Below are 21,798 nucleotides of genomic sequence, written 5' to 3' on the forward strand. Positions count from 1 at the left end.
TGAGGGCACTCACTGTAAAGGTTAACGTACAGTACTTAAAACCACTTTAATACATTAATTTCAATAATGCCACGCAGGCTCCACCGCTTCAAACAAATAATCGTGTCAGGACAGCAGCAAGTAATAAAATAGTCATCTGAGGCAACACGCGCCCTGTAACCCCTGCACACGCAAGACAAAACAATACCAAGACATCAAATAAATAAAATATTGCTCCTTAATTACACTCGAGCACTTTCCCACTGAAATACAACAAAATAGTGTCATATACAATGAACACCCAAAATATCTAAATCATACCAGCACAATTTTCAAGTGCACAGTAGCCGCCTTTAGATCACATGCGTGTTCTGTAGAAGCTGCTATTAGATGTTATGCATTCATCTTTATCCTTATCAAATAATGAAGCTCAATGAGCTTATCGTCTGGAACTCGTCGTCAGATATGTTCATGCAGATTGCAAACCGTTCATCAAAAGAGGGCCAGAGGCAATGACAAAGAACCCAGCGTCCCCAGTCCTCCGAGAGATTCCAGTTCATATTACAAGGCTCACCTTGCTGAGACAAACAGGCCACCAGCCAACCAATATGTAGTATAATCAGATGTGCCAGGCGGCTTCCCTTCACAGAGGCACTGGTGCGATTTCTTTATTGAGCACGAATGAAAATATCTATCTACAAAAATGCAAATCATGGAGAATCTTCTTCTTCCCCCCCCCCCCTTTTCTTTTTAAATACACCTGCAAGACCTGGTCCTTTGAAAACAAACCTCATGTTTTTAAAGACAAAAATCTTAGGTTAACCAAAAGACTGCTAAAGCAGGGCGGGGGGAAGGGGGGGAGAGAGAGAATGTATAATAATAATTAAAAAAAAACATCCATCTTCAATGTCACCTTGAACTGTTTTTGGGAGCATTTGATAAATATATATTTTAAAAAAATGACAAATAAAATTGACACAATGTTAAAGCAGAGTTTCAAAGAAGATAATCCTCTTGTATGTACCTAATTACATCTAAGCACATGATTTCCGTTTGTGTGAAAACAGAAAAAAAACATTGCTAGAGCATGCCATATGGTGTATTTAATTATTTTTTTTAATAGTGTGAGAAACTGGTGCTTTGGGAGGAGTGAACACTGCTTCCTAACAACACAACCCTGCGATACAATGCATTGAATGGCCCTTTGGAATAGAAGGGGTTAAGCAAACACGTGACCCCCCCTGACCTCTGCAATCAAGGCTTCCACCAATGGCAAAACTGAGCTATTACAAAGCCCTATCAATCTGGCGCCTTACCATTGCAGGCTGCGGCTTAACCCAGAGAGGATTCTTATTTTTTGTGAACATCAGAGCAAGCACAAGCTGTCTCAGTCTCGTAACCACTTCCATTTCCTTCCGTATCCTCCAGCATCACCGGCCAAAAAACCAGCAGCGGCTTCATGCAACCAAAAAGCCCAGACTCGCTTACAATTCCTGCCCTTCCCTCCTCCGCACCAGAGAAATTAATTAAGGATGGACGCTAATGGGGTTAATGGAAATGCATGATCCCAGTGACCTCTGGCTGTCCAGCCTCCTGCCATCAGCTTCCATGTGAAGAAAACATCTCGGTGGCTTTGGAAGCTGATGTACCACAAAATCTACGTGATAATATTATGCTGTTCCCATGCAAGGTATCAAACAGACCCTGCAACGAGTCAGGCTTTCCCCATAGTCAAAACACACAATGCCATTCTGAATCCCTACAAACACAGCACGTTCTGAATGACAGAATGAGATGCAAATGCAGATCTCTTCAGAACAAGCCCATGGCCATTTTTTTTTTTTAACTCCTTTGTTACTGCAGCAGCCAGCATACTCATTACCTTCCAATTACATAACCGTCCTGCTTCACTATCGCAGAACCAAATGTGGCACACGCCTGATGACATCCAAACCCTTATCTGCCAGAGGGCCCATCAGCAAACTGCAAAGCACTCAATAGGTTAATCCTGGAGCACTACAAGGGCATGAAGCACATTGCATATATGTTTTGTAACCTTGTTTTGCTGTTGCAGGGCCTCCTCTGGTTCTTTATCTCTTGCGCATACGCACACACATATATTTGGGGGTTTCATTTTTTTTATTATTTAAATTTTTTTTTTTTTTTTTAAATATAGATTTTTTTTTTTTAATTTTTATATATATAAAATAATCAAAGCACAAACTTGAGGTGTGCAATTAGTTGAGGGGCCCTACTGAGGATGTCAACCGCAGCCTGGTCCTTTAGAGCCTTTTTGATCATGCAATGCCCTACGCACCCTTGTTCTGCTGTGACCCCCCCACAACACCCCTCTACGTACAAGGAGATCATAATTACCTGTAGGAGCGCTCCCCCCGCACTGTGTGCTTCCTAAAAGGAATGATGGTCCCGTTATCCTGAATGATGTCGTTGTTGTTCTCTCCATTTGGGGACAGCGTTTGGGTAGGACCCGGCATTGGAGCTGTCCCGGCAAAGGGGGATGGGGAAAGGTGTGCAAGCGGATTCAAATATATATAATAATCCGATAATAAAAATGGATAGTTATTTTTTTGTTATGTTTTTTTTCACCCCCTCCTTTTGCTTGCGTGCTGAATGCAGGCTGCAATCCTGCTTCTCCTGTGCCACGGATCTCTCCTCTACTTTCCTCTCTCTCTCGCTCTCTGTCTAGAGCTTGACGTCAAAACAGCCTGGAGCAGCATCCTGGTCACGTGACCAGGTCCCTTGTCATGGCAACCGGCTAACTCATCAGATCCCTGCAATCCACACACACACACACACACACTTGCAGTGTGACCACACCAATGCATCCAACTAAATAAAGGCGGAGGGGAGGGTGGAGGAAGAAGGCTACATCTGGCATGTCAAGCACCACCGGCCACCTTATAACCCACCTCCCCCTCCTCCTCCTTCACTCTCTTCCCTCCACTCTTCCTCCTCCCTGCTGCACCACTTTAAAAAAAAAAAAAAACACACACACACGTAAGCCCAGCCTACCCCACTGAACAGTCTTTCCTCTAACCATTTCCTTTCAGCCTGCGCCTCTTTGATATGCAGCTGTGCACACAAAGATCTATTCACTGGAAGGAGGTCTTTAACCCTTCTGCTGCTGACATTTCTCCACCATTGCCTAATAGAGCATCACTGGCATCGCCCAGACCCTCCGACACTGGGCACATGAAAATAGGTACACTTTTGTTCCTCCCCCCCCCCTCTCCCTGTCGACAGGGGATATGGGAGCTTGCCGTGAAGGAATTGACGCTTGTGAAATAATCACAACACATGCAATTTGTTAGGTGCAAAGATCATTTTGCTAATAAAATGCTTGTATTTTGGGGATTTATATACACATATATATTTATGGAACATGGAAGTAAGTCTTCCTACAGCTTGTAAGGAAGCTTCAATACACATGTATGCAGATGACACAATCCTATATGCACACAGCCATAGCCTCTCTGACCTTCAACACAAACTTCAATCTGACTTTTTGAGACTTGAAAATTGGATTTCCCAAAACAAACTGTGTCTAAACACTGATAAGACTAACTATTTGGTATTTGGTAACTATTTGGTATTTGGGACCAACACTAAATATTTAAAGCTTCCAGTGACTGAGCTCCAGATCAGAACCAATGCTAATACCACCCTGACTCCTGTTACTAGTTTTAAATACCTGGGCATATGCCTTGACTCCCATTTAACATTCATGATTTACATTGATACCCTGACATCCAAAACCTATGCCAAACTAGGTGTACTTTACAGGAACAAATCCTCCCTAAGTTTGCTGGTCTAAAAGCGTATCGCACAGCAGATGCTAATGCCAATTATCGACTATGGGACATAGTATACGGCTTGGCACCCCAAACTCACCTTAGCAAACTTGACACACTACAATTCAATATGCCGTTTTGTTCTCCAATGCAACTACAACACACATCACTGTGAAATGCTCAAAGAACTAGATTGGTCATCACTCGAGTCTAGGCGCAGAGTTAATCTTTCCTGTGTTGCCTTCAAATACTTTATGGGCAAGCTACCCATCTATCTGAACAAGCTCCTCACCCTTACCACATGCAGCATTTATCATCTGAGATCTGACTTCAAAAGACTGTTCATGGACCCAAGGCTCATAAAGTATCCGGCCGCTCCTCCTTCTCTTACCGTGCACCCCAAAACTGGAACAACCTACCGGAGACTCTCACATCCACCACCAGTTTAAGTTCTTTCAAAACTAAAGCCGTCTCACATTTTAATCTGGTCTGTAACTGTTACATACATCTATAATATATATTATCTCTAACTATGCATGCTATGTCTTGTATATAATGTATACCCTGTTCACTTATGTAACTATATTTGTACCATATATTATTTGTCACCTTAACTCTGTGCCCAGGACATACTTGAAAACGAGAGGTAACTCTCAATGTATTACTTCCTGGTAAAACATTTTATAAATAAATAAGTAATAACGTCCCTATAAATTGCGGATTATTTATCAGATGTCATCAAACGTCAAGCTGCATTAATTAGTTGAAGGTTCTGAGCTTCAACCAATGGGAGACAGGCAGTGGAGCGCCCCTCTCCTCTCACACACTGGCAGGTACAATAGGTACAATTGTGTACAAATGTGTGACTGGTATAATAGGTATTGCTGCATTTAGTAGTTATGCAACATAGAAAGTAGGTACAGTACCTGCTAAATAGGTACAGTTGGAGAGTATGCAGCCCCTCTTTCTACACCATGTTTTAAACTCACTGCTCTCAATTGTACGTTCATCCAGCAGGGAGTGGGACATCTGTCCCTTGTACGTAAGTATGTGATAACTTGTTATGTATATTCATTTGCCATGATATTGTTCTATGATGCCATTCTGATCACCCAATGATGCACCAGGGGCTTGTAAATAAATATGAATATAGAAAACCACTGCTGATCATTAACGTCTCAGTGCAATATACTCATTAACCCCAGGACATACTTGAAAATGAGAGGTAACTCTCAATGTATTACTTCCTGGTAAAATATTTTATAAATAAATACAATGCATACAGCACATCCCAAACCAATGCTATTATATGACATTCACATTGAAGGATCCTCCATCACATTGCATGGAGCAGTAACATGGGGAATAAAATGCAGTGTAATGTAAATATAATAAATGCAATTAACTAATTAACATACTGATATACTGTACATTAGGTAAAAAGAAGCTAACAATCATAAGATACACTACACAGATACTTATTTTTAGATAGGCTAAGCAGTATTAACAAGTTGATGGCAAAAATTACTATAATATTAGACTGTATACTCTGTTGGGAAGATATCATTATTTATAAGTCCCCTAAATATCCCGTAGTGCAATACAATTACACTTTCAAATATACAGTACATTCATTGTTGAATATCTAACTTTTTTCATGTTTTCAACATTGGATAATTTCCATTGAATTCAAATCTACGTCGGCTTGAAAAATGTAGGGTAAAGATGCTCCCTTTAATGGTTAACTAATGTTACAAGAGAATAGCAATATTTAAGAACCACTAATGTCCCTTCTTCATGCAAGTGTTTATAATCCAGAATAGGGGCGTTTAGTGAATCCAGAAGAGACTTCTTTATATTTTTCTGCATTTCTCGTTTTTTTTCTTTTTTAATACCGCATTCTTAAATGTTCACATTTTTATCTTTGTGACCAGTCCATTTTTGGCCTTATTCTGCAGCTGGGAGTTGTTTAAAGCCACAAAGAATTGCTGTGCCCCTTTATTCATACACCATAAGGACATATTAACACTTATTTGTCCTCCAGAGGCAATCCCACAAAAACTCACATATGTGGTTGCATTTCTGCCAGTTACATGGCAATTAATTTACATAAAGACAATAACCATTTTTCAGTATGTGTAGCTAGGAAAAGGTGGCACAATTTTTTTAACCAAATTATGTCATTCGAATTTGCAACCTTTGTGGTTAGCCAATTCTTCAGGCATTGATTAATGGTTCATCCCACGACAGTCTGATCTGATGTAGTAAAGAGAATTGCATCAGAATGCATAAGACCCAATATAATTAGTGCTTTTCTTTTCCACTTAAGTAATCCAAATCTACATAAAATAAAAGCTCAGCACCTCTACCGAAGCCACTTTTGTTCACCCATTGTATTATTCTCTCTATTTTTCATCCCTGCTGAAAATTCCTCTCAAAGAAGCATTAGACTACATTTTCTACGCCTCTAGTATGAACTCCAGATGCACTTGACCTCTTCTGACTGTACTTTTAATAGTGCACTTTTACTCCTGCTGTGTCTGCCCACTTGGACCAGGGGTGGGCAACTCCAGTTCTCAAAGGCCGCCAACTGGTCAGGTTTTCAGGATATCCCTGATTCAGCACAGATGGCTCAATCGACCACTTGTGCTGCAGCAGGGATATCCTAAGAACCCGACCTGTTGGCAGCCCTTGAGAACTGGAGTTGCCCACCCTCGACAGACGGTAAGCTCTTTGGGGTCTCCCTTTTGCCTTATGTTACTGTAAACGTAGTGCCCCTGGCTATGTGTTCCCTGGCCCTAGCATTCAAGTCCTGGTAAGTGCAGGCAGTGCTGGGGTTAAATCCCTTTCACATGGGCCAGGATGTGAGTCCGTTGGCACACTGGATAATTTGTTGCCATAGCCAGGTGCAGGCTAGAGGGCAGTTGGGAGCGTTGTCTGGAGGTTGTTAATGGGTCAAACATAGTGTGGTGTGACACCGTTTCCTCCTCTAAAACCTGCCCAGTTTGGGGCAGGGTTATTAACCCTCCCCAGGTATATAAGAGGCTCTTGACCAAATGTAGGTTGTTGATTCCAGGGTGTAGCCTGCTCACCAGAGAGAGTGAGGCGGTGTCTGCCTTACCCCATCAGGGGGTAAGGGGGTGGCGACAAGCCTCAAGGGCCTCCAGTCTTTGGGGGCCTAGTCAGGGAAGTGGCCGTATGAAAGATGCGAGGGAAGATGTTCCATGATTGTTGGGTGTAAATAAGTACCTCTCTTGCAAGAGAAGGAATCGGGTTCTGGTCTGCCAAATAAACGGTGAACCGTTCCTGGCCTCTGTGTGGTTACTGAGAAGGGGTTCTTGTAGGAACTACTCTCTGCCTCCGGCAGCTCCCTACAGGATGGAGGCGCTGCACCAAAGAACTACCAGCCTGTCCCGACTCAGGCTTCCTGGCCTACAGCAGGTGAGCTACCCAGCACCACTGACACACATAACATGCAGATGTCCCGTAGGGGGGGGGGGGGGTTGTGCTACATTACCATTTGCCTGTTGCACTTATCCCCATTGTTTGTAATTAATTGACCTTGTATTGTAACTTTGTAAAGCGCTGCACACATTGTTGGCACTATGTAAACACAGAGATATATAGCAAGGGTGTGCAAACTTTTGGCCCTGCGCCCCCTGCCTGCAGAGCCACTTTACTCCGTGGCATCATTTGACAACGTGTCACCCGAAGCCATCAGAGAGCAGGTAAGTGAGCTACAGAGGCCTTGCTCGCTACCCGGCATTTAAATTAAATGCACTGGGGAAGAGCGCGGGACATCTGTAACCGCCGCCCCCCCCTCCAGTTTGCGCATCCCTGATATATAGTATTATACATACAACTAAATGGGCCTACAACTCATTGCAAAAAAAATGATTCCCGTGCAGATTATACATACATAGTTATTAAAATATTACATAATTTAGTAACCTAATAGTGCCAGAGAGCCCTTGCTTAATAAGTCAATTGAAACATTGGTAGCGCCAAATGTGACTTGATTCAATACTCTCCAGTACTGAAGTGGTTAACTAAACACTTTGCATAACATTATAACACTACTGTATGTAACTCCCTTCATCAGTGAATGACTATATACAACATGTTACCCCTAAGTTGAATTAAACATTTCAGCTATTTTCATGTGTTCTAGCCACAAAGTACAATAATTTGATAAGCATAACATGCTTAGAAAATACTAGCATTGTTAATGAGAAAATAAAAGCCTCACACACCCGAATGTGTCTCAAGAGGAAAAAGTATTGGCTGACAAGATTATCAGAGCAGAATTGCTAGATGAGATACAGTATTCTTGCTCATCTGTACATTTGTCTGACAATGATGTAGCCGGGACCCCGTTTTCTCCCCCAAATTGTTGTGTGGGGTGGGATATGTCGCACCTAGGGAACACTCTAATAACGGAGGTTCCGCGTTAAGGGAGCCGCCATGTTTAGGGTGGCGCCGGCGCAGACCTGGTCCGGCAGGAGGTTGCGCATGCACAGAGCAGGGTAGCAAAGCCCGCGAAGGAGGAGAGCTCCGGGAGGAGGGAGTTAGGGGACTATGGGTCCCAGCAGCCCCCGCGACACGGCAGAACCAATCAGGTACGAGAATAGGGAGGAAAAAGAAGTGGTGGGGCGCACGAGGAGTCGGAGCTAGCTGTCGGAGGAAGGAGAAGGAGCTCCGGTGTAGGGAGGCAGGCCGCCCCTACCTAGGCCGCAGGCCCCAGACCCAGTTAGGCCCTGAGCCCCAGTAGAGTGCAGCGGAGCTAGGGACTGGCCATAGTCAGGTTCCGGATCCCCTTACTGTTACACGATCACTACCGGGACAGTTCTACATCAGCGGGAGGCCTGGGACCAGGCCCTGCTACTTAAGTCGCAGCGTGTCTGGGTGGGATCGCCCTGGACACCTATGGGTGACGTCATCTACGCCCACGCCGATCTTTGTGAAGATAGTTGCAGCACCGGGTACAGGAGTGCCCGGCAGGTAAACGTCAAGTGCACCAACGGTACCATTTTCACTCCGGGACACGGTGACTGCGCAGTCACATACATATACATTCACTGACTCACTTGGGGGTGGGGGAACGTATTCCACGCGGGAACTGGACACGGGGTGGGTTCACCCGGTGAAGGGAAAGGGAGAGTGAGCGTTCAGCCGGACGCTGGTAGTAGTGTCTCCTCTAGGGAGGCACACCTGTTAATTATGCTGTTGGTTGCTACAAGTAAACGTATATTGGTTGAGGTATATCGCTGTGTGTGGTCATGTACATAAGCTCCTGCGAAGACCCACTTCCCCTAGGCGGAAGCTGTCGCAGGTGGAGGCGCTGCACCAAGTCATAAGCATTGTGCGTACCCCAGGCTCTCTCCGTGGCAGAGGCTCAGGCCCTGTGAGCCTACAGGTTATACAGCATATGGTAGTGGCCTGTGTTCGATAGGAACCAGGGCTACAATAACATCTAGGAAAGCCACTAAAACCCAACAAGTAGTACTGCTGTTTTTATCAGCGACCATTTCTGACACAATATTTTATTTCAAACACATATTCTAAAAGAAACACTATGCGATGAGAGAGAGAGAGAGAGAGAGAGAGAGAGAGAGAGAGAGAGAGAGAGAGAGAGAGAGAGAGAGAGAGAGAGAGATAGAGAGAGAGAGAGAGAGAGAGCGCGCACACACTGATGACAATTTGCTCCTTGAACTGGTGCATTTTCTGCATCTGTGCAGTGTTCAAATGTATGAAACTTGTTATTTGAGTTTCTCACATTTGACACTGAACACTAGGTACAGAAATGAATGGCACATCAGTTCTGGCAGATTTAAAGGTGCTATTCCACTTATGGTAAATGTCCAAAAAAAACAACCTTTTGTAAATAATATAGCAATCAAATTGCCTGCCCTCAATCAGTTTTATTAAACTTTTTTTTTTATCTTTTTTTTTTTTTTAAATAGGTATAAAGGAGGAGGTTTCCTCAGGCTTTAATTGTAGCTCACAAGACACTTGCCTCCATACAGTAAGTGCTGCCGGTTACTGCCTGGGAGGGGCGTAGCTACAGCTCGGGCAAAGCCCTGGGGCCCGTGCTCTTGGGGGGCCCCCTCAGAGCCGTCGACAGGGGGGAGAGCCGGGATATTTGGCCCAGCAGTCTAGCCGACGACCACAGAAGTCAGGTCCCCCTTCCTCCTCCGGTCCCCTTAACAGCCACTTGCCGGCAGGCCCACTCCTGGCGGTGACTTGGACGGGGGCTGTGATATGTGAGGAGTGAGGGGGGGGGGGCGGGGGCAGCAGAGAGCAGCAGCAGAGGCTGAGGGGGGAACTGAGGCAGAGAACTGCAGAGCTTTGCCCACCCCTGTTCTCCGTGACATCAGGGGCAGGAGGTACCATGTGCTGCTGTGGGAAGGTATGCTGTGTGTATTTGTGTGTCAGTTTGTTGTGTTTGTGTGTTTCAGTCTGTCAGTGTGCTTCAATGTGTCAGTATGCTGTGTGTGTTTGTGTAGATTTATCAGTTACAGTTTGCTCTGTCAGTGTGCTGTGTGGGCCTCAGTGCAAGCAATTGAAGTAACACGTGATAATCTTTATATTAGAGCATTTTAAAAATAGTTTGTGTCATTGTTTACACAGTTGTCTATAGTTAACTGTATTAAAGGAAGAAGTTACTGTGCAGTATAATGTACCCCAGTGTTTTCCAACCTCGCGTGTGTGTGGGGGGAGGTTATTGTAGTGTGCATGGAGGTGGTTAGTCTAATTTATGTATTGGGGGGGGGGGGTACTGTATTGTAGAGGGGGAACTGTATATGTGTGTGGGACCAGGGGGGGAAGGGGAAATGAGTGTGAGGAGGGGAGGATTGAGGGAGCTGGATGGAGTGTGGAAGGGGGGGGGGTGTTACTGAATGATAGCCGGGGGGAGGAGGGGGAAAGAGTGTGAGAGGGAAAAGGGGTAGTGAGGGAGGGAGTGTAAGAGGGGGGAGAGAGATACACGAGGATAGAGGGTTGAATAGAGGAGAGTGAGGTGTAAAAGAGGGGGGGCTCGCAGGGCACCAACACGCTGAGGGGGGGTGGGGGGGGGGGGGGGGGGAGGGGGCGATGGAAACTCCAGAATCTACGGATTATGTTCACTCATAATGGGACCCTGAAAAAAAAATTTGCCCGGGTACCCGCACATGTCTAGCTACGCCACTGCTTCCTGGTTCTTAAAACATGTCGATGTTGCAGCTTCCCATTGACCACGTACTGCAGGAGTTAAATCTCCATTTTGTCTACCCAGCAGGAGTAACTGGGGCACCTTTGGAGGTAAATACCTTAGAAACCAGGGGGTTCCCGGTGCCCGAAAAAAAAGAGTAGGCAGAGCCACACATTTAACCTAAATCTACCCATGCTAAAAATAAATACATATTTGGCTTCATTTGTTTCCACGGAAATTCATTACGATATTTCTTAGGGACCGCTAAATAGGGGAGTGCCTGTCTGCATTCAAATGTGGTGTAAAAAAACCTACATCCACAAAAGGGTGCTAAGTTTTAGCATGCCTTTACTCCCATTGGTATGAATGCGATACAGTCATTAAATGTACTGCTCCTGTATATGTAATTAGGTGACGCACACTCATTAGCGGCCTTGGTGTTACATTTAGCCCACATTTATCCCTACAATAAATGAGCTATCGCTGCATTATTAAAGAGGTAATTAGATAAGCTTTCAGAAATATGGCAGTAAAAATAACAATTTTTTTTTTTTTAACCATTAATGCAGTGATATCAACAGGGCCGCCAACAGATCTTATTGGGCCCAGGACAAATTTGAAGAATGGGGCACCCGCGAATGTTACGACATAAATCGTATTTGGTATGTGTTCCTCTACCATTCTCCCCTAGCATCTTGCTCACTTAAACCCTATGCCATTCCATCTTCTCCCCCTCTGGGTCTCTTTTCTCCCCTTCTGTCATGTCTTTCTCTCCTCCAGCATGTCTTTACTCTTACCCCTCTGCATGTCTTTCTCCCCTCCAGCATGTCTTTACTCTTACCCCTCTGCATGTCTTTTTCTACACCCCCCAGCAAGTCTCTATCCTCTTCCCCCCTCTGCATGTCTTTTTCTACCCAACCCCTGCAAGCCTGTCTCCTCCCCCCTGCAAGTCTCTCTCCTCCTCCCCCCTCAGCATGCATCTCTCCCTTCCCTTATTTACTGTAACTTCTCTTTTCTCATATGCTTTAATTCTATTTTGAACACCCCCATATCACAGCCTCTTTCTTTCCTCATTCATGCCATTATCTTTTTTAAATCCCCAATGTTTTTTTATTTCCCCTTCATATCTTATCTTCTTTAACGATCTGATGCATCTTCTCCCAGCATTTCTTTTCTCCTCCCTCCTCATGTCTCTTTTCTCCTCCCTCCTCGTGTCTCTCTCTTTCTCCTCCCTCCTCGTGTCTCTCTCTTTTCTCCTCCCTCCTCGTGTCTCTCTTTTCTCCTCCCTCCTCGTGTCTCTCTCTTTTCTCCTCCCTCCTCGTGTCTCTCTCTTTTCTCCTCCCTCCTCGTGTCTCTCTCTTTTCTCCTCCCTCCTCGTGTCTCTCTTTTCTCCTCCCTCCTCGTGTCCCTCTTTTCTCCTCCCTCCTTTATTTGCACGTCTTTCTTCCTTTCTTCCTTTCTTCCTTCCTATGTCTTCTTCCCCTTTCATGTCTGTTTCTCCCCCGAATATAGCCCCTTCCCTCTCACCGTCTCCCCCACATGCTTCAGCCCCGCCCCCTTCCCTCTCACCGTCTCCCCCACATGCTTCAGCCCCGCCCCCTTCCCTCTCACCGTCTCCGTCACATGCAGCGACTTTAGCCACACACCCTTCCCTCTCACCGTCTGTCACATGCTGCAGCCCCACCCCCTTCCCTCTCGCTGTCTCCGTCACATGCTGCAGCTTTAGCCCCGCCCCCTTCCCTCTCACCGTCTCCGTCACATGCTGCAGCTTCAGCCCCGACTCCTTCCCCCATCTCCGTCACATGCTGCAGCTTCAGCCCCCCCCCTTCCTTCTCACCGTCTCCGTCACATGCTTCAGCCCCGCCCCCTTCCTTCTCACCGTCTCCGTCACATGCTTCAGCCCCGCCCCCTTCCCCGTCTCATGCTGCAGCTTCAGCCACGCCCCCTTCCTTCTCACCGTCTCCGTCACATGCTTCAGCCCCGCCCCCTCCCACTCACCGTCTCCGTCACATGCTGCAGCTTCAGCCCTGCCCCCTTCCTGTCTCCGTCACATGCTGCAGCTTCAGCCCCGCCCCATTCCCTCTCACCGTCTCCGTCACATGCTGCAGCTTCAGCCCCGCCCCCTTCCCTCTCACCGTCTCCGTCACATGCTGCAGCTTCAGCCCCGCCCCCTTCCCTCTCACCGTCTCCGTCACATGCTGCAAGCTTCAGCCCCGCCCCCTTCCCTCTCACCGTCTCCGTCACATGCTTCAGCCCCGCCCCCTTCCCTCTCACCGTCTCCGTCACATGCTGCAGCTTCAGCCCCCGCCCCCTTCCCTCTCACCGTCTCCGTCACATGCTGCAGCTTCAGCCCCGCCCCCTTCCCTCTCACCGTCTCCGTCACATGCTGCAGCTTCAGGCCCCGCCCCCTTCCCTCACCTTTCTCAGCCAGTCTCTGCCACATGCTGCAGCTTCAGCCCCGCCCCCTTCCCTCACCTTTCTCAGCCAGTCTCTGCCACATGCCAGCTCTGCACTCCTCACAGCCCTGCCATTGACCTAGGTCCCACCAACCTACAGAGGCTCTGCAGAGGACAGGATTTCCGATCTGCCTGCTGCCTGCATCTCAATGGGCGCGCTGCACAGAATTGATGTGTCTGCATCCACCCACAAGGCCCAGGACAGCAGTCCTGGCTCTCCCCTGCTGTCGACAGCCCTGGATATCAATATCGAGGATTAGGTAATCTAGGTCTGATCCTAAAATGACTTACTGTAGTATTGCTTGTCCTGAGGAACAGAGTAGAACTCTCAATCTTTCCCTAGCTTATCTATTAACACACATAACAATGGCATCACCCAACACTTAAGTAGTCATTAGATTTGAGAGACATTAAAAGTTTAAAGAGGACAATCACTCCGAAGACCAAAATCACAGCTAATAGCAGTGGCATGATTACTGCGTATTTGGATAAAAAGGCACCAATCTTTTTTTATAGGAAAGGTCTCAGAGGAGAAACCTTGGGAGTATATTTTTTGCCGATGGTGTAGTGTATAAAGACTCTGAGTTGGATTCTGAGTGAAAATCAACCAGAAATTAATACCCACTTAATTTTGTTGTACCAAAAAAAAGGAAAAAAAAAAAAAAAAAAATGATATTTATATTAACTGTGTGATAGAATATTTTAAGAAATCTTGTTAGGTAAAATTGTAAATGAATGTGAACTTTCTCCCATCTCTATTTTCTGTACCTTTCCCTCCCCCCCATTTTTTATTTTCTTCATTCCTCCCCTCTCCCTAAAATTTTTTAATAAAAATTAAGTTTAAAAAAAAAAAAGGCACCACTCTGACACCTGTAAGTACAGTACGTTTAAATAATTGCAAAGCTATTTTGTATGCATGGTGAGCAGGGACTTGGGAGGGGTTTGATTTCCTCTGGCTTCTCCTTTTGTGAGATGTCATAGTATGATCAGCAAATGCTCACACAGACCGTGCCCCCTCTATTCCCCTCCCCTGATCCTTATTGGCTCTCTGAGAGTGACAGGGTGGAATAATAATAAAGAAAACACTTGATTGACAAATATTCCCCCATTCAGAGGCCTCTAAGAAATTCAACGAGTAATTCATAAAAAAATAAAATAAAAAATAAACAGCCAAACCGTTGCTATTCCATTGTTTAGGGAAGTCAAAGTATTATTTACAAAAGGTCGTTTTCTGGCCGGCTAAGTGGGCTTGCACCTTTAAAATGCTGATTTATTTGGTGTGGTTTTTTTTTTTTTTTTTCAAAGGTGGCAATTGCCTACATTGCACCCATTAAACGAACAGTACTACTAACATTAGCACTTTGATTGTAAGAGGGACTGCCCCTTTAAATGACATATGCAATGCATGAAAATGGGGACGTGCGAAGATAAACTGCATGTGCAAAGCCGCCCCAGTGCACCTTTATGATGTATTGAGCAGCGTTGTAAAAAAATAATCACCCTCTGGTCTTTGATAAATCATCAGTGATAGATTCTGGCTCTAAGTAAGTAGCCAACAGACATGGAAGCTGTGACTTTTTCCAATTGGATCGTCTTGTGCTTAGCAGATAATAAAAAACGAAAAAACAGTCAATATGTTTCCTTTGGTTCCGGCTGAGTGCCAGGCGCGGCACAGCTTTCTCTACGAATCCTCCCCACTATCAGGTCCCCAGCTGGTCATGGGCTGCACAAAGCCCTATTGAGAACAAATCAAGCTTTGTATGCATGGCACGAGGTGAAGCTTTCAGAGAGAAGGGACTGTAGTAAGCCTGGAAAATGTGCATGTATTTATTTCCCAACCCGCAAATCCTGAGCCCATTCTGTACTGGTTCAGCTACTAGTGTGTACTGGGAAAGGGAGGTGTAAGTGGGCAGAGGTGGTGCTGGTCTATTGATGGCCCATACCCTTTGCTCACCTCTTAAAATGCAATTGTCATGTCCTTAAGTAGACTAGCAGTGTAGTTATTAATAGCTATAGATGTCACAAATCTATACTTGGTGTATAGTATATTGAACAAAGAGGCGAGTGAGGCCTTGAAAGTATTTACAGTACTTAACTATATCTATAAAGAACGCTCTTGTTGGTTATTTCCTACAGCGGAAACAGCAGCCATTGTTGTTATATGCCCCATCAAAATTCAAATACAGTGAAGTGTGAGTCTCCTGAACTGCATAGACATCACATAACTGCTTTAAAAAGTCCAGATCCTCCTAACATTACCTATTTTCAAAGTGAGCCCTGTGCCCTGTACAGCAGAGTACCAATCATATTTGTAGTTTATTTCCAAGCTGTTTTTCATTTTCATGTCATTTTTATTTAAAAGGCCACAAGCCTGGAGTAGTGTGTTCACATGGCAACTCCTCCACTGTACTAGTCAGAAGAGTGTTATTTTCAATGCAGGCTACAAACGCTGAGGTACATCAAGCTGTGATGCAGGATATTGCACCTGATCCAGTGGTCACTACCATCCAAGTCATTAGCAGTTAAACGCAGGACCGGGCGCGATAACCTACATCACAACTTGAGAAATCTGCCCTAAAGGATCTGATCAGAAAAATGCCTCACCTTAATCTTCTCAGTTCAGGTTCTTTGAGGTCTACCAACGTCAGTAAGTGCGGGGGGCTTTGCAGCCGTGTTAATGCAAGTTTGGGATCATTTTTAGGAATAAAATACAGAGTTTGTAAGCTCGCATTACCCCTTTGTATCTGTTTGTGCATGTTTGTCCTCCCCTGTATGTAACTGTTTATGTTAATGTAATATACACAACTCTCTACCCTATTGTACCCGCGCTGCGGAATATGTTGGCGCTTCACAAATAAACAATAATAATAATAATAATAATGAAAACAGGTGAAAACAGACATCCAGAAAACAGGGGGGTGGGGGAGAGTGAATCTTTAAAAGGATCAGTTCTTGTGGCTTTTGTTTTAAATGGAAATTTTTTTTAAATCGGTTTGAAGCAGGGGTTCTGCGGAGCTGAAACGCGTTGGACTACGAGGGCTGCTGCTTTAAGACTGCATAACAATAGGAAGTGGAGTCAAACGCTGTAACTTATCTAGAGTAAAGATGCTTCAAGAGGTTGGACAGGGTATTGCAGTACAGCGTGTTTTATTTAGACGGTTCTGCTATTTTTACAATCAGGTGTAGGGTTGCCAGGTGTCGGTATTGAACCGGACAGGCTGGTATTTGGTTCCCTGTCCGGTAAAATATGAGAGATAATACCGGACATGGGATAGAGCAGGGCTGCTGCTGCTAGGGGGCTGGGCAGATTCCGATTGGTTGCTGCTGTGTAATGCAGCCAATCAGGAGGTGGCAGGAGCTTGGGGGTGGGGCCAAAGAGCGGAGGAAAACCAGGCAGCAGAGAGGTGAGGCTGTGTCTGTGTGTCTCAGTGTGTGTCTGTCTTTCTGTCTGTGTCCTGCCTGTATATGTGTGTGCCTCAGTGTGTGTAAGTGAGTGAATGTCTCAGTGTGTGTGTGTGTCTCAGTGTGAGTGTGTGTGTATGTCACAGTGTGTGAGTGTGTATATGTCTCAGTGTGTGAGTGTGTATATGTCTCAGTGTGTGTGTGTGTGTGTGTGTGTGTGTGTGTATCTTAGTTCTGGGTGTGAGTGTGTGTATGTCTCAGTGTGTGAGTGTGTATATGTCTCAGTGTGAGTGTGTATATGTCTCAGTGTGTGTGTGTGTGTGTGTGTGTATATGTCTCAGTGTGTGTGTGTGTGTGTGTGTGTATATGTCTCAGTGTGTGTGTGTGTGTGTGTGTATATGTCTCAGTGTGTGTGTGTGTGTGTGTGTATATGTCTCAGTGTGTGTGTGTGTGTGTGTATATGTCTCAGTGTGTGTGTGTGTGTGTGTGTGTGTGTGTGTGTGTGTGTGTGTGTGTGTGTGTGTGTGTGTGTGTGGTGACAGACAGTACATACAGTACTTGCAACTTTGTTTAATTGCTCACTCACCCTCACTTTTCTTTTACTATACTAACAGTCTTCCCATTTTCAAGATCTATTAAAAATAACCACCATTGTAAATTCTCAGATAGGCTCCATAACTCAGCTCTCATCACAACAGCATTGCAATCTCTGCAGCACTCTTACTTACCCCAAGAAGGCAGAGCAGGTTACTTATTCAATGGCATGATTCAATATGTATTTTACAGCTGGATTTTGAAGTCTAAATTTGAAAGTTACTGTACTGATAAAGACAGGGGGGGGGGGGAGGGGGTGAGAAGATGAAGAGATGGGGGGTAACAGAGGATGAAGGGAGGGGGTGAGAGGACAAGGGGGGGGGGGGCGAGAGAGAGAGAAAGAGAATGAGGAGGGGTGCAACAATCTTGGAATTTGTGGGAGGAGCAGTGAGATCAGTATAGCTCGCCATGCACAGTATGACTGTAGGTCAGTTATTTATAAATGATCTGACATTACGTCATTTGTTCTAAATTTCACTCCAAGCATGTACCAATTTGCATTATTTCATATTCTATTTCCGAAAACAATCCTCGGAAAGGTGCTCCCTCCCAAGACTCCTCCCCAGATTTTTTACGAAATAGAATACAAATTGGTGCAAATTGGTGAATACTTGGGAGTGAAATTTAGAAAAAATGACATAACAGTCAGGTCATTTATAAATAACATTCTTCCCCACCAACGATTCTCGCGCACGTCGCACCTTTCACCATTGTGTCCAGTATTTTTGGACAAGCCACCTGACAACCCTAATCAGGTGCAGGCCTAAAGAGGTTAATGTTTGAGGGATTCCGGGAAACTATTGTACAAAATAAGCATTTATTTGGACTGCCACGTTGAGTAGGTTTCTTTTTCTCCTGGTTAGCAGAACTCTGCAGAACTGTAATAGCGAGCGATCTAATAATTCAATAAACAACACTTCATTGACTTGGAAGAAATACAAAAAAAAGCTACATAAGCATTCTCCAAGTGTACTTAATGGATTGGTATACATAATTTATTAATGTGGCCAAGAACATAAGATTATCGTAATCAAAATCCAAGACAAATGTGGGGTGCTTTTAATTTCTTCTGACTGTCCAACAATTGATATTCAACAAATACTTGGTCTATTTCTGCATCAAGTTCAGTGGTGACTTTTGCTTCTTTTTCCATTCTAACCAAAACACAGAGGCCCAGATACAGAGGTCCATTACTAACTTAATCGCTTGATAAGTACGAATATTGATGTTCAAAGCTCAACAACGCAGCAGCGTTAAGTGCTGTTTTGGGATGAAAACAGTATTACTAACGGACATTAGTGCTAATTATATGCAAAAGAGGTGTTCCCTCTAACAACAAGAGTGACACTTCCTGGCTAAACACACCTTTTATACAACATGTAGAGACACAGAGAGCATAAAAAGGACCACACATAAATAATGACGTCACAGAATCAAATGACGTCACAGAGTCATGTGACATTGCAACATGACGTCACATGACCCCCCAGCGGAGTAATTTGTCGCTGGTTACCATGGCGACGTGTTGCCGAAGATCTGGTAAGAGAAGCTACAGAGGCCTCACACTGTCCTCTCGGGCCTTGGGGGAGAGAACGGGACCTCTGTAGCTGCCGCGCCCCCCCCCTGAAAATTCTCCCCCACTTTGCGCACCGCTGGGTTATACAAAAATGTGTTTCAGTTGGTATATACTCTAGCAAAGAAGTCTCTTGGTCTCTCACCCTTTGGTTCCTACTACCATGACATGAGGACCAGGAAATAATTATTATAGATAGAAACAAATTTTAAATTGCACATTATTTCCATCCATAGCTAAAAGATGAGCCTGCAGAGCAGTGGCAATATATTATCCTTTTAAAACTGGAAACACTTTCAGTGTTGAATGAGCTGAAGGATGTTATGTTTCATGTTCCTACCTGCACTACAAATGTTTCATTCATTCTGGATCCCCACAAACATTTCCACGTCCCAGTTTGTGAATCAGCCCCCACAGTAATTTTCATCTGTACAATGTGACTGCATAAGGAAAAAATAACACACACACACACATACATATATATATATATATATATATATATATATATATATATATATATATATATATATATATATATATATATATATATATATATATATATATATATATATATATATATATATATATACAGTGGTTGACAAATCACCAAAAAATCTACTCGCCACACAAAAAAATCTACTCGCCACCTAGTATCAACGTGTGCTGTTTGGGCCAATATTTACTCGCCCGGGGGTTAAATCCACTCGCCCGGGGCGAGCAAATGTATAGGTTTGTCGAACACTGTATATATATATATATATATATATATATATATATATATATATATATATATATAAATAATATATCATATCAGAGTGCCATTACATACAAAGAGACACTGAATACATTTTACAAAACAAAATTACAAATAACCCATAACAAAAGGACAGAGCAACAACATACCAATGGCAGTGAGGCCTGGCATGACGTTTCGGGGTACCAACCCCTTCATCAGATTTCGATTCAGATATTTTAGGTGGTTAGAGGGTCCTCCACCTTCCAATTCACCTTTAACACTGGCACCGCTTTAAATTTTTCTTTAATTATATTGCAGAAAAATATGTGTTGGATGTTCCCTCTTTTACAGAATATATTTAGTGCACCTGCACAATGTGTCAATACCTGAAACAGAACATTAACATTATTTTATACTGCTATTACTAGTTGAAAGTCAATAAAAAAAGTCCAATAGAAACCCCCCCCCCCTCCCCCACCCCCATCATACTGATCTAAGAACATTTACATTGAAACTCACGACCAATTATCATCAATTCACCTTGCAACAGCCACTTTGGACATATGTATATATCATCGTCATCATTATCAACAGCTCTTGTCGATGCACTGTTAAATAAAAGCCTCCATTAATGATCTTCCAGGTACTGCGGTGACGAGCCTCTCTCCTTCATGTTGCTCCAACAAATTTTCGATTTCATCCTCCCATCTTACTTCTGGTCATCGTCTTGGTCTTTTAATTTCCCTTGGAATCCAGTAGAGTACCATCTTTGGTCAACGATTTCTTTGTGCAATATGCCCAGAACACTGCCATTTGAAGTTCTTCACCCTTGTGATGAAGTCACTGACTTTTGTTGGCTCTCAAACCCATTAATTATTTTTCCAGTCTCTTCGGATAATGAAGGACACAGACAGCTTTCCCGGTGCCCAGGACTAGTTTTCTACACCCTCCCCCAGTGTGGGCGCCTTCTGAGACCCACCCCCCATCTTTCTCCCCCTCTTTCCCTCTCTCCATCTGCAGGGGAGTGGAGAGCTGGGGCCCGGCAGCCAGACGCAGATGTTGGGCCCGACCTGACAGGGCCCCACTTCCAGTGTTGGCCTGCCAGTGCCCCCCCCCCCCCACATCCACTAGGCCTGGACACCTGTCTCTCCCCCCTGTCTCCCTCTTACCCTGCAGGTAATACCCAGCATACATTTCTCCATACTTCTTTGCGTTGTCCGAAGCTTCTGAATTGTCTTTGCATGTAGACTTCACATCCATATGTGAGCACAGGAAGAATACACTGGTAGAAATCTTTCCTCTAGAAGCACAGTGAAATATAGTCTTGTTTCTTCCAAATGCGCTCCATCCCATTTTCATTCACCTATTGATTTCATTCTAAAGATTGCTCATTCATTGTTGCTTGTCAAATAAGGTAGACACAGTTTCAACTTCTAGCTGTACTCCATTTATTTTGTTCTTCGTACAAGTGACACACACACACACACACACACACACACACACACACACACACACACAAACACAAAGAGTAGCGCTAATAATGTGAATAGATTTGAGTGTTGTGATGGACAATGAATAAATTGCAATACAATTGAATAAATATGTATGTATTTAAATAAATGTGAAAAAAACATTTGAAAAAAGATGGAAAAAAAAAAAAAAGTGTCCAAAAATTTAATTTGTCTGACCATAGGGTAAATACAATATTACTGCGACATCAGCAAAGTGCTATTATCGCCCAGAAAAAAACCTCAATGTTTTTAGGTACTGTATATATGCTGCCTCCCGTGTAGTTGGAATATTACCAGATATATTTCAAACAGATTTTGAGGGAGAGGGAGAGGGAGAGGGAGGGAGGGGGAGAGAGAGAGAGAGAGAGAGAGAGAGAGAGGGAGAGGGAGGGAGGGGAGAGAGAGAGAGAGAGAGAGAGAGAGAGAGAGAGAGAGAGAGAGAGAGAGAGAGAGAGAGAGAGAGAGAGAGAGAGAGAGAGAGAGAGAGAGAGAGAGAGAGAGAGAGAGTTCTATTTTGACACAAACGTTTCTTATATAACATCAATC

At 44.3% G+C, this 21,798-nt stretch overlaps 1 protein-coding gene across 2 annotated transcripts in view; it reads right to left on the bottom strand.

Annotated features, from left to right (window-relative positions):
* The window catches only part of MAPRE2 (microtubule associated protein RP/EB family member 2), a 208,768-nt gene that overhangs the window by 91,921 nt on the left and 95,049 nt on the right, over positions 1 to 21,798 (bottom strand). Inside the window, exon 1 of one of the 2 annotated variants that reach the window (XM_075584507.1) lies at positions 2,356 to 2,915. The exons of the other annotated variant lie outside the window; for it this stretch is intronic. Coding sequence (XP_075440622.1) covers positions 2,356 to 2,474 — 119 coding nt within the window. The 5' untranslated portion in view covers positions 2,475 to 2,915. Of the gene's footprint in view, positions 1 to 2,355; positions 2,916 to 21,798 lie in introns of those variants that run through there. 2 annotated transcript variants of the gene reach the window in all.

Source organism: Ascaphus truei, chromosome 2, assembly GCF_040206685.1.
Source record: "Ascaphus truei isolate aAscTru1 chromosome 2, aAscTru1.hap1, whole genome shotgun sequence".
Taxonomy (NCBI): Eukaryota; Metazoa; Chordata; class Amphibia; order Anura; family Ascaphidae; genus Ascaphus; species Ascaphus truei.